Source organism: Anser anser (genome assembly GCF_964211835.1).
Source record: "Anser anser genome assembly, chromosome: 2".
NCBI lineage: Eukaryota > Metazoa > Chordata > Aves > Anseriformes > Anatidae > Anser > Anser anser.
The window spans coordinates 141,167,182-141,179,414 of NC_139721.1; the positions used below are offsets into that span (position 1 = coordinate 141,167,182).

General features: G+C 39.9%; 1 protein-coding gene across 1 annotated transcript in view; it reads right to left on the minus strand.

Moving 5' to 3' along the window:
- Positions 1 to 12,233, minus strand: part of CUBN (cubilin) — a 143,717-nt gene that overhangs the window by 114,717 nt on the left and 16,767 nt on the right. Inside the window, exons 15-22 of the mRNA XM_083823596.1 lie at positions 11,058 to 11,239; positions 10,121 to 10,283; positions 9,727 to 9,917; positions 6,442 to 6,598; positions 5,651 to 5,829; positions 5,288 to 5,450; positions 4,834 to 5,050; positions 3,668 to 3,798 (exon numbers count right to left, since the gene is read on the minus strand). Of these exons, the coding sequence (XP_083679722.1) occupies positions 3,668 to 3,798; positions 4,834 to 5,050; positions 5,288 to 5,450; positions 5,651 to 5,829; positions 6,442 to 6,598; positions 9,727 to 9,917; positions 10,121 to 10,283; positions 11,058 to 11,239 (1,383 nt within the window). The remainder of the gene's footprint in view (positions 1 to 3,667; positions 3,799 to 4,833; positions 5,051 to 5,287; positions 5,451 to 5,650; positions 5,830 to 6,441; positions 6,599 to 9,726; positions 9,918 to 10,120; positions 10,284 to 11,057; positions 11,240 to 12,233) is intronic.

Below are 12,233 nucleotides of genomic sequence, written 5' to 3' on the forward strand. Positions count from 1 at the left end.
GCGGGAAAACTAAACTTGATACAATTTCAGGGCAGTGGGGAGTTACTTTTCACAGTAAAGCCCACATACATGTATTTGCCTTCAAAATTTGCAGCTTCAAAACCCTTTATTCTTAATCAAAAAAGAATGTTAGCAGTCCAGTATTTATGACTTTACAGTACTACTATGCTTGTGCTGAGACCAAAAGAGAGATCTCTGTAAATAAAAGAAATCGTAGTTTCAACTTCTCTATAGGGTTATTAGTCTCAGTTTCAGTATTTATCGAAAAAACAATTATTCTAGAGAACATAGTTCTGGGTCTGAGTGAGAACAAATTGAGAATTAGCTCTTTTGCAAGACTTCTCATCAAAGGCCCTGTTTAGCTGAAGAGTAGTCAGGATATTTAATTAAATAAGGGGAAAGAAAGAATGAATTATGGGGCAAGAAAATTATGGGGAAAGATTCATCCAAAAATCATATCTGTTGCTAAAAGACTGAATTGAGACATTTTATATTTCTTATATAAAGTTCTAATACAGTTTCTAGTTGTTAACAGTATTGAAGAGAAAACAGCTTTTCATTTTTAAGGCACAGTTTAAAACCTTTTTATGGACAATACTGGTACAGTATGAACCTCACATGATGCATATAGCAGTGCTTTGGATGAAAAACTAGAAATTCCAGGCAGCATCGTGGTGGTAAAGGAGGGAACATGGAAGAAAAGAGGCAGAGTAGAGAAGGTGAAAAGAAAATCTTGGGGTTTCATCAGCACCGAGATAACTAACAAAAACAGAGAAACAGGATATCAACAGAGACAGAAATATAGATGTATTCTGAGTAGAAAACATTTTGATCTTGATAAACTGTGAGACAAGTTACTATGGGAACTATTAGGAAGGAATTGAACCTACCTGTGAAATATTAACTTGAGGTAAGGTAAAGGAAAAAAGGAAAAAATATCACAGTAACAAGCAACAGAATCACATTTACAGAAGCCATGGTTAGCAGCTGCAAAATCAGGACAACAAAAATACCTTCTTTACTAGGTAGATAATTTCACAATTTTTCAGTAGTAAGCACTCAGAGTTTTCAAACTACAGAGTCTCTTTTGGAACGATTTTTCAAAGCTCAACTTGGTTTTGGCCTATTATTTTCCAATAAACAAAAGGTTCCTCCTTGAAATATTTCTTATTTTATCTTTATTGTTTTTACTGACCTTCTGGTTTCCATGCCAGATAACTCAAGTATAAAAGAGGGCAGCTGAAAAAATGGATTATTTGGATTTATAAGTATTCTGTAATGAATGAAAACACAGTGGCAAAATCTGTACTGGTCTCGCCTACACACATGCTTGAGAGATGAAATAATAGCCAAATTGCCCAAGCTGTCACCAAGAAAGCAGTTATTTTTTACAAGGGAGAAACTGGAAAATTTGTTGTTTTTAAATAGGTTGGAGAAACTCAGGAAGGAGGTAAAATAAAATAATTAAAGTAACTAAGAGCAAAAAAATGATCAGTCATTGGTAGTTTATTACCATAAAGATGAGTACTATGAATTTGTGTTATTCATCTAATAAATCCCTTATAGCCTGCACACATATACACACATGCACAAACCTGACAGAACCTGGTTAGTGATGGTTACATGAGTAATCCAGCTATAAATATATGCTCATTCTTACTTTTGTTCATTGTCCCACTCTACCTCTTCTGTGGTACATTTCTGCTAGGCAGAATCTTTCTCTTTACCTGCACATATCCCCTTCTACTCCAGATCTATGCTTCATAGTGAGGAGATCAATAGCAGACACATGTCTACGAAACTGGTACTTAACAGTTTTTCACCAATAGGCTGCTCATTCAAGTGCAGCTCGATCACTACTAAAAAAGCTCTCAGTGCTGGAGAGACATGCAAACACTGGAACAGGTTTGGTGGGTTCAGCACAGTTTGAAAACACAGATGTGCCCACTCTGGAAAACCTTCAAATCAATTACACTTCTGAGTAATTTCTCAGTTTTTCTCTGCTTTAGAGAACTAAGAGAATGAACAGCCATTCTTCTCTTCAACAGTCTTTTCCCCTCATATGTACATCTTTGCCCCATAAAAGCAGATACTTAAAAAATAGATTTAAGGTATAACGGGAGCCTGTTGGAGACTGAGAAGTTGTACTCTGTCTTAATGAAAAGATAAAAAAGGAGAGGAGAGGAGAGGAGAGGAGAGGAGAGGAGAGGAGAGGAGAGGAGAGGAGAGGAGAGGAGAGGAGAGGAGAGGAGAGGAGAGGAGAGGAGAGGAGAGGAGAGGAGAGGAGAGGAGAGGAGAGGAGAGGAGAGGAGAGGAGAGGAGAGGAGAGGAGAGGAGAGGAGAGGAGAGGAAAAAGGAGAGGAGAGGAGAGGAGAGGAGAGGAAAAAGGAGAGGAGAGGAGAGGAGAGGAGAGGAAAAAGGAGAGGAGAGGAGAGGAGAGGAGAGGAGAGGAGAGGAGAGGAGAGGAGAGGAGAGGAGAGGAGAGGAGAGGAGAGGAGAGGAGAGGAGAGGAGAGGAGAGGAGAGGAGAGGAGAGGAGAGGAGAGGAGAGGAGAGGAGAGGAGAGGAGAGGAGAGGAGAGGAGAGGAGAGGAGAGGAGAGGAGAGGAGAGGAGAGGAGAGGAGAGGAGAGGAGAGGAGAGGAGAGGAGAGGAGAGGAGAGGAGAGGAGAGGAGAGGAGAGGAGAGGAGAGGAGAGGAGAGGAGAGGAGAGGAGAGGAGAGGAGAGGAGAGGAGAGGAGAGGAGAGGAGAGGAGAGGAGAGGAGAGGAGAGGAGAGGAGAGGAGAGGAGAGGAGAGGAGAGGAGAGGAGAGGAGAGGAGAGGAGAGGAGAGGAGAGGAGAGGAGAGGAGAGGAGAGGAGAGGAGAGGAGAGGAGAGGAGAGGAGAGGAGAGGAGAGGAGAGGAGAGGAGAGGAGAGGAGAGGAGAGGAGAGGAGAGGAGAGGAGAGGAGAGGAGAGGAGAGGAGAGGAAAGGAAAGGAAAGGAAAGGAAAGGAAAGGAAAGGAAAGGAAAGGAAAGGAAAGGAAAGGAAAGGAAAGGAAAGGAAAGGAAAGGAAAGGAAAGGAAAGGAAAGGAAAGGAAAGGAAAGGAAAGGAAAGGAAAGGAAAGGAAAGGAAAGGAAAGGAAAGGAAAGGAAAGGAAAGGAAAGGAAAGGAAAGGAAAGGAAAGAAAAACAGCTTGTGCTTTCAGGTTATTTTGCTGCTGTACCAAATTTCATACTATGTGACTTTTCCATACCCAACATCAACACTGTACCTAAATAGGGACTAAACTAATTTTTTATGGCACCTGAGATGTTCAGGTAGTCTCTCATTCAAGTGAGTTGTCCATGATTGCTAAGTTTCCTATATCACATATATTCAGCTCAGAATGGACAAAGCAAATTCAAGAAACACTTTTCCTAAATAATTCATGCAGTTCGGCCATGTCTTCATTTACTGTCTTTCTAAGGAAAACTGCAGTGTTGCTTATAGAAATTCCTTTCTGATTTGGCCATATTTCCCAGAGAGGAAAAGCTTGTAAGTCAAGTAGCTATAAATAAGAAGGGGTAGAAGAGGCACCAGGCAGGCTTCTGTTAAAACAGAAAATAATATTTCTGTTTCTTATAGTGGTTATTTACAGTGATAACTGAAAACATTTAATTTGCATAATGAACATACTGACATATTACCTTTTGATGCATCCATGGAGATATAATGAGCTGAGAAGCCTTCAGATGAAATACTGTGATCGGTCACAAAGTACAACGTCATCATGTTGCCACCACTGGTGAGTGATGGTGGAATTGATCTTCCACAGTACCTGCAGCAAAAAGAAGACCCAAATTGAGAGGCAGTGTTTTATGAAGCATCTGTATTACTGGAAGAGGATTCATCTTTCACAAAAAGTTTGAAGAGTTGCATGTACACAAACGCCTCCACTGAATGATAGAGATCCCAACTATATACCCTGTATCATGGGGCTAAATAGTACGATACACGCATAATGATACAAAGCTAAGTTGTGTGGCAAAGTCAGAGGAAAAACTGTTTGTCAAGTTGTCAAATCTTACCGAAATTAGTCCATGCTGTGTCTACAACATATTCTATTCTTTTGTAGGAGTCAGAGTAGTTAGCAAAAGAGTAAGGTTGCAAAACACTCTCCATTCTATTACGACAGTCATTTGCTCCTTATTTTTCAAAATACTGCCATGTCAGCCAGCTACTTTACAGTCCATAGGTGCTGCTCAGTACCATGTTCATGTAGTTCAGATGTTCTTGAATTCTAGGTTGGCAAGAAAATCCTGTATATGTTCCACCTGTTGAAGGGGGCAGGGGAGGGGGATGGGCAGGATTTGCCAACCTTTTCTTCTGTAATATACCATTGCATATCAGAAGAAAATGAAAACAAAATCCTATAAAACAATGACTTCCATTTAGTGGTATAGTTTTTGCTGACATCCAAATGCACAATCTTTTAAGTTATCTTTCTTTCATTTCTGCAAGTGTCTTTTCCTGGATACAGATATATTAAAGCTTTTGAACTCATTTCCCATGAATCAGAATGTTAATGGAGCTGGACAAAGGCATCAATTGAATCCTCTCCTTAAAAAAGCTGTCTTCTTGACCTAAGTCAGTTTCTCTCAGTATAGCATTTATTAAATGTGGTTCTCATTCCCTGGTCAAAGAAAGGAAGCTGCCTTTACTATGTGAGGGAGGGGGATTGCTGTTAATGTTTCAGCAAAGCAGAGCAGTTAATGTATACACAAAATTTAAGCTAGCAAATTGGATAGAGAGATCTACAGAGCAGTGTACGTTCTACAGTAATTAAGTTCTGTATGCTAATGGACATATTCACCTTCCCAATTTTTGCATAGTGCTGTTGTCATATATTTCAAGATAATCATTTCTGCAATTATAATCAAATGCCAAATTAAATGAAGTGAACGTCAGACGGATAAGGTAGCCAGGTTGAATGTTGATAGTCCAGGTACAGTTAATACCATGGGGGTAGACATCTGGATGACCAGGACTTGTAATGGTTCCTTCTGGTCCAGTGAGAGACTCTCCACATACTGTAAAGGTTTAGAACATCAAGTTAAATGACAAATTAATTCAACACTGAGGCACCTATAAAATTGGTTACTTTTCTTTCTGAAATGTCATGGTCTTTTTTGCCTCATGAATACTACACAGTGACACATTCAGAATTTATCTCCCATTATAACTTTGTAAAGTTATGTTTTCAGCATACAGGAAAATCTGGACTATCCCAACGCTCTATACACAAAACAAAACAAAAAAAAACTTACCTGTATCTAATGGCCAGTACTCAGCTCTGAAGCCAAGGTTGGTAAGAGAGAAAGCTCTGAATTTAATGTAGAGATTGTTCCGTGTGGATTGCACTCTGGATGGTACAGTTGTACCACAGTATTTCTCCAAAAGAGGAGAGTCTGTGTTGTTGCCATCTCTGACCTGAAGAACAGTATATTCAATATATTCCATACAAAGTTCTACGGTATTAAAGTTGTAAGCATAAACGAATTCATAAGAATACTATAAAAGACATCCTTAGTAAATCAAGTAGTTCTGCTTTGGTGGAGATGAGTATGAGACGGAACACACAGAGAAGAATTTCTTAAAGTTATTCATAGTACGTGTGTATTATTCTTTACCTCAACGTAGTCTGAGTCACAAGTGCTTGTATTTCGAATGTCAAAGTCGATAAAGTTAAGAATCACCACTTTGCCAGCTGGCTGGGAGATAATCCACTCACAGGTCTTTGGGTGAGATGATACCCTGGGGTAATACGGTGAATGGATACTGCCTGCTCCAGACAGGAAACCTCCACAGGCTGCCAACAGACACCAGGAATCAGTAGTTGTGATGAATGGTTTCAAGGAATGTATAATCATGTCTATCAAATATCACTATGGCTTTACAAGAAAACCAGCCCTTAAAGCCTATGTTCTCACAGTGTCTACTGTGGGTCATCCAGGTAGGATTAAGAATGTGTTTAAAAGAAAGTATGGCTGTGACTATAGCATAAATGTGTATATACAAAAGACCAGTTTAACTCTGTCCATGAAAACTTATGGATTTGACTTGTTTCTTTCACATGCTTAGACAGATGTGTTTGTGATTAAGAACTAAAAGAAATAACAAAAATATAAAGATTTAGGCAGAATTATAGCTATATCGTCTTTGGAATGTTAGTGTTAAGTGACTTATTGTTAAGAGAAAAAATGGGGAATGTATTTCCAAATATGGTAGAACTGCCTACCACGGACCTAGGACATACATCATCTGTGCATTTCTAAAAGTAGACATAAATAAATAAAATGACTTTTTCCCCTTTCTTTTGAAGTTTGTCTGGTACCCATTATATGGATAATATAGCACAGGAATGACTGAAAGTGACCAAATTACAGATCAGTTCACTGTGCAAGTCATCAGTTCTTCTTACCAACTTGATAAATGGCCCTGAAGCTAGCTCGCTGCACAGAAGCATCAGACTTGAACTTGATCCAGAGACTGTTGCTGGTAGAAGTGATTGGAGACGTAAGTGTACTATGACAGAATTTGGTAATTAAAGAAGACATCTCACTGTCACCATCTCGAACCTAATCATCAACAAGAAAAAAAGAATTATGTCAGATCATAAAAGTCTTGGGATTTGACACCTGGATAGCACTATAATCTCACAAGAACTGCTAAATAACAAAAGGAGCAACTATTACACTTATTCATAAGAGGGGTAAAAGGGCCACCACAGTAATTGACACAAGTGACTTATGAGAACTCAAATGAAGGATTGGATGATTGACACAGAAGGCACACACACACACACACGCTACTGTCACAGGACACTAGGATGAAACAGATTTTCTCTATGAATCACAGCTTTAGCACAATTTGAGCATGTGCTTCCAAAAATGACATCTTTAGTATTAAAGAGGCAGGTCAGGTGCTCACCAGTGACAACTATGAAAATTTTGCCAGCACTAAAACCCTGCTGTGGAAAAAGAAGAGGCTTTGTCATTTCCTTGCTCTGGCCATGAAGTTTATAATGACCTTTCAACAGCACTTCTTCAGAAAAATCACATCACATCACACCTGTACATCAACACAGCCAGGCAGCTCAAGAACAAAAGGTGCAACTCTGAGACCCACAAGCAGTAAAAAGGTATACTGATGTCTTTCCATATTTTGTCTGAAGGGTCCAACGCAAGAAAATGACAGGGAAACTATATCGGGGAAACATTTTTAGGTTCTACCTTTTACACTGCTACTGCACTAACCTTAATCAATTTTCTGATCAAAGGAAAAATGTACCTTGTGCACTATCCCAGAAGTTGATTACAAATCATGATTATTAAGGGGACGTGCAGGAAAAGAGATATTTGCACTTCCAAACTTCAGGACCTGAACCCACAGACTGTGCATAAGAAAGAATAGGTGCATCCAGAGCTTGCTCAGCTTTGGCCATCTCCACTGGTTAGACAGCTTTCTGACTCTCTAACAGATATTTTAAATTTCCCTGGGACCTAAGTTCCAGGTGACAGAGTCGTTCTGGATTTACAGGGGAGTAACTAAGATCAGAATTTGTGTTGGAATTTTTACAAGATCTTTATACAGAAGTGAAAGTTTCCAGAACTACAGTTCACATGAGTTCACATTTTTTCTTGACCTGTTTCTACTTACATTTTTGGTTTATAAAGTCCAGTGAGTAGTGATAAAAATAACAGGTTCTCTAAACTATGTGAATAATGTCTCATATTGCCAGTTAGAAGGATGGCAAGGAGAAGGAGCTGGCTTGCCTAACACCTTACCTCTGCAGCACTATGTCACAGCCTTTCTTAAATAAGTTTTATTGCGTCTAGTTTCTTATTGCAGACCCCTGGTTCCAGGCTGCTCCTTCCTTAGCAGAAGAATAAACATCCTTCCCTGAGCAAGTGTTTGTGAGCTCTGTCTGGCTGCAGTGGAAACTGCAGATTTCCTGATATCACCAGGGGTAGGAATAATCTGCAATTTTTCAATGTGACAAAACAATCATCAGAGAGTGATTTTAAAGCAACTTAAACATCCAAAACCTATCTCCCTACTTGAACTTCATCATAAAACCCAATGAGACAATATTTTAGAAAAGTATATGTGGAAAATCAGGCCTTGAAAAAGGAAGATGGTACTTTACTCGTAACCACATTTCCTGCGTCAGAAAATGCTGGCTGTGTTTCTCTGCTCTGGGCTGAGCAGACTAAGGGAGAGGGAAGGAGAAGAGGTGTTGAGATAGACAGAAATACAGGAAAACTGAACTGCTTGTGACAGATCAGCAAACAACAAGGTAAATGCCTTGCTGAATTAATACAAACTGATTGCATTCAACAGAAATGGTTTTGTTTCTCTGACTGCTGTGAATTTAGCCGCTGTTCTGCCAGCAATTAGGCAAGAGGAGTACCAGGCCAAACAAACAAAAGCTGTCTGTTTTCATTAAACACACTTCCCCTCTCATTTCAGAAATTAATTACACTTCATTCCAACCAAAGTCTCTGGGTTAGAGGAGGAGGGACGGGAATGATGTTAGCACAATAACAAATCTTTTAAAAACAGATTAACTAAAGGGAGCTCACAGGGGCCTATGCCGCTCTTGGTCAGAAAGAGCTTAAGCACAAAGCCACGTAACCGTGCGGCCCCGCAGCGCCATGCTGCTCCTGTTGTAGCCATCTGTAAGCTCAGCCTTAGTTCTGCCAGGCCTTGGGCCAGGGCTGCTCCCCCCAGAGCCTCCCCACCAGCCACCAGCTTCCCTGTGCCTGGTTTAGCCGTGAGGGCTAAATCAACCAGGGGTTGGTGCCAAATTGGTTTTATGTTTGTTAATCTCCCTGAGGTACAACTGCAGTTTTGTACAGACAGCACTAATGAGCAGCCATTCCATGTAGGATGAGGTGTTTATGATGCCTTGAGATATGGTGAGCTGGGATGTGGCACAGAGGAGCACGGGGATGGGGTGGCAGGACACAGGGCACAAGCTGGTGATTAAAATCCCACCAGAGCTTGTCAGACCCCAAAGGCACCACCAGGCCCTGACCAGCCTTTCCTGGGCACTCCCCCACTCTGCCTAGGACCCAGAGCCCCATGTCAGCTCCCAGTGCTGTAAGCCCCTGCCCCATCACAGCTGCAGCAGAGCCAGGCTCCAGCTCCCGGCCATGGGCCCCACCGAGCCAGACCCAACCATAAGCCCAGCCCAACGTCCCAGCCCAACCTTGGCTTGCTCCTTTCCCCCAGTGGGGTGCCCATCACCCAGGGTTGCCCCCCACTGCCCTACACCTGGCTGGGGTGGTCAGATGGGCTCTGGCGATATTTAAATCGCAGGCTTTGTTTTTGCGCCAAAACCAAATTTTCAGCATCACACCATGAGGCACTGGAAAATGCCTCATAGAAGCTGTGGCATTATTTCTATTTCTCTTGTATTTGGCATGCATTTACCTATGGTCCAAACTCCATCTTAATCATGTATAGCTGGTTAAGAATTAGTATTAGTATTATGTAGATAGATTTTCTTGTTCTCTTATCTTCATTCTAAATGTATAGTCCTGCTCTTTTAGCCCCTGTGACTTTTGGACCCTAATAAATTGGTATGCTTAGTCCTTTGATTAACACCCGTCTCTGTAGTGGCACTTGGGACAGAAATTATGCTGCCTTTCTTTGTACACACGTAATTAACCTTTCATATTAACTGTTTAAGAAAAGTCACCTCAATATAATTCAATGAGCAATCGCTGTGACTCTCCAGCTCCATATGGGTGAAGTTGAGGTATATTTTTTCATCTTCTGGTTGTCTGATAATGTAGATACATTGTTGGTTGTTGATAAAAGGGTTAGGCCAGAAAGGGGACGTGATAACCCCTTCACTATCAGTGTAGTTTCCTCCACAACTTGGATCTGCTATATTAAGAAAAACAAAATGTTGGTTGAGATATTCACAACTATAAGAACTCTTCCAGTTTAGGGTGGCTCTGAGCAATGACTGCAAATCTAAGAGGTTTTCTGTATTATTAAATAGTAAATGTTAATTACATCCATTCATGTCGTGTTGGTTATATCCTGGGAATGTCACAGGCTAAACTTTAAAGATGAAAATTACTTACCAAGCGATGTTGTATAGACAATGTGGAAACCTTTATCAGTAACTGAGTCATCAGAGTGAAAGTGAATCCAGGCATATGGACCAGTGGTTTGGAGTGGGGGTGGAGATCCGGTGCTACAGTATTTGCCAACAACAGGGTCTTGTGGAAGAAGACCATCTCGAATCTAGACAGAATGATAAATCATTGTTTAGGAGTATCAGATGTGTGCCAGCTCTGGACAGTACAAACACTCTTAAAGTTACATAAAGGGGCCTAGGAAATAGTATGAATGGTGGAAGCTCATAGGAAGTTTCCTCCAGACACACAGGAAGTAAGAAATAGACCAACCAGCATAGCTGTGAGGGTGCTTCTAGGAGAGTCATCAAAGGGGTTGTGAAAGGGTAAGAAAGTATCAGGAGATCTAATGTTGAAGCGTTTTCCTCAAATCATCCCATGCAGTGCCCAGTTACGGAGTATATGCTGCTCCAAACCATCTTATTTTCATGAGTGGGCATTGGTGAATTCTGTAACCATTACTTTGCACTTGAGAGAAAGTCCTATGCTCACCCACCAGGTCATGGACTGTACTATAAAAGGAATCTATTAGTCTTAGATACCTTCCCGTGATAGTTTTACTTAAGCTGAACCTCTACGGCTTGACATTCTGCTAGCAGTTTGGAGACCAAACATTTCAAGAAAGTGAAAGCTTCCCATCAGATGCTTGGCCTTGAATCCCATCCCCTCTAGCTGTAGGATTTCCACTGACTTCAGTGGAGTGGGATTTCATCCTCTTTTTGAATCTGAGTGCATCAATGACTGGAGTTAAGTACAAATGAACATTTCAACCTAGGATTTATATTCATACAGTCTACTTCTGTAGATACAAAAAGTTTTGAAATATCTTGTTTTGCAACAACATTGCCATAAAATGATGTCATAATCCACAATTAAACTTTACCTCTAAATGGTCATAACTGCAGTTTTCATGGTGTTCTAGGCTTAGTGTGCCAAAGGCAAAAGTGATGAGGAGGCCAGGACTGGTTGAAATGGTCCAGAAACAGTCTCTGTTTACAGGATAGTTACCAGGGTATCCTGGAGAGGTTATCGAGCCATAAGTACCTGTCAGCTCACCACCGCATTCTAACAGAAAAGAAACGTGGAACAACACAGTCATTAACACTGCATATCAGGACAAAAGCTGAATTGTCAAAAATTTCAAAATTAGGTAGCACTTTAGAATTCAGAATACATTCAGAAACAAACAAACAAACAACAACAAACAAATAAACCAACAAGTTACTTCTTTCTTTACATTTTATAATTAATTTTACAATTCAGTTATAAATATATATATATATGTATTTCCTCATCTGCTTTGTAAAAGAAATATTCTCTCACAGTTGTAATGGAAGTATCTTTAGGAAAATGGTCAAAAGCATTTGTTTTAAAAATAGAATGCACTATGTTTTTGATTGGATTTACAAAATTAATCTGAATTTCTATTCTTTGTAAATAGAATCTCCATGTTTTACCCTAGCATAAGACTGTTTTCATTTTTTTAAATGTTAATTACAGGGAAAGCTGTTTTATGTTCTTATCATAAAAGAACTCCTCTCTCCCCATAACAGCTGGGTAATGGTAGGGGGAACTTGTGTCTTATACCTGAGGAAGAGCTAGTTTGGTTAAATCTATACCTCTGGTTTTATTTCTTTCAAAAGATCTGTTTTCACTGTTCAGTATCCATATTTGTCAGTTAGTAATTATCTATCTAACAATATCAATTAAAAGGGAAAAAAAAAAACAAACATTAAAAGAACATTTTAATAAATATTTCTTAAAATAAAGAAACAGTTTCCCCCAGAATTTTCTATACTTTTTTTTTTTTTCTCTGTGACTTTTCAGGACACAATCCAGTGCACAGTTTTGTTTCTAGATGGTTCTACACAGAACAGTGAAGTGAGCTTGATGCTGCACAAGATATATTTAGGCTTTATCTCTAGAAATGCACTTCCAAGACTCCTGGAAGAATCACACAAGTGGTGTTACCAAGAATTCAAGCAGTAACAGCCTGCAAATCATACCAAAAACATCACAGATAATTTGAAATTAAATTTCAAACAGTTTGATCCTAGAA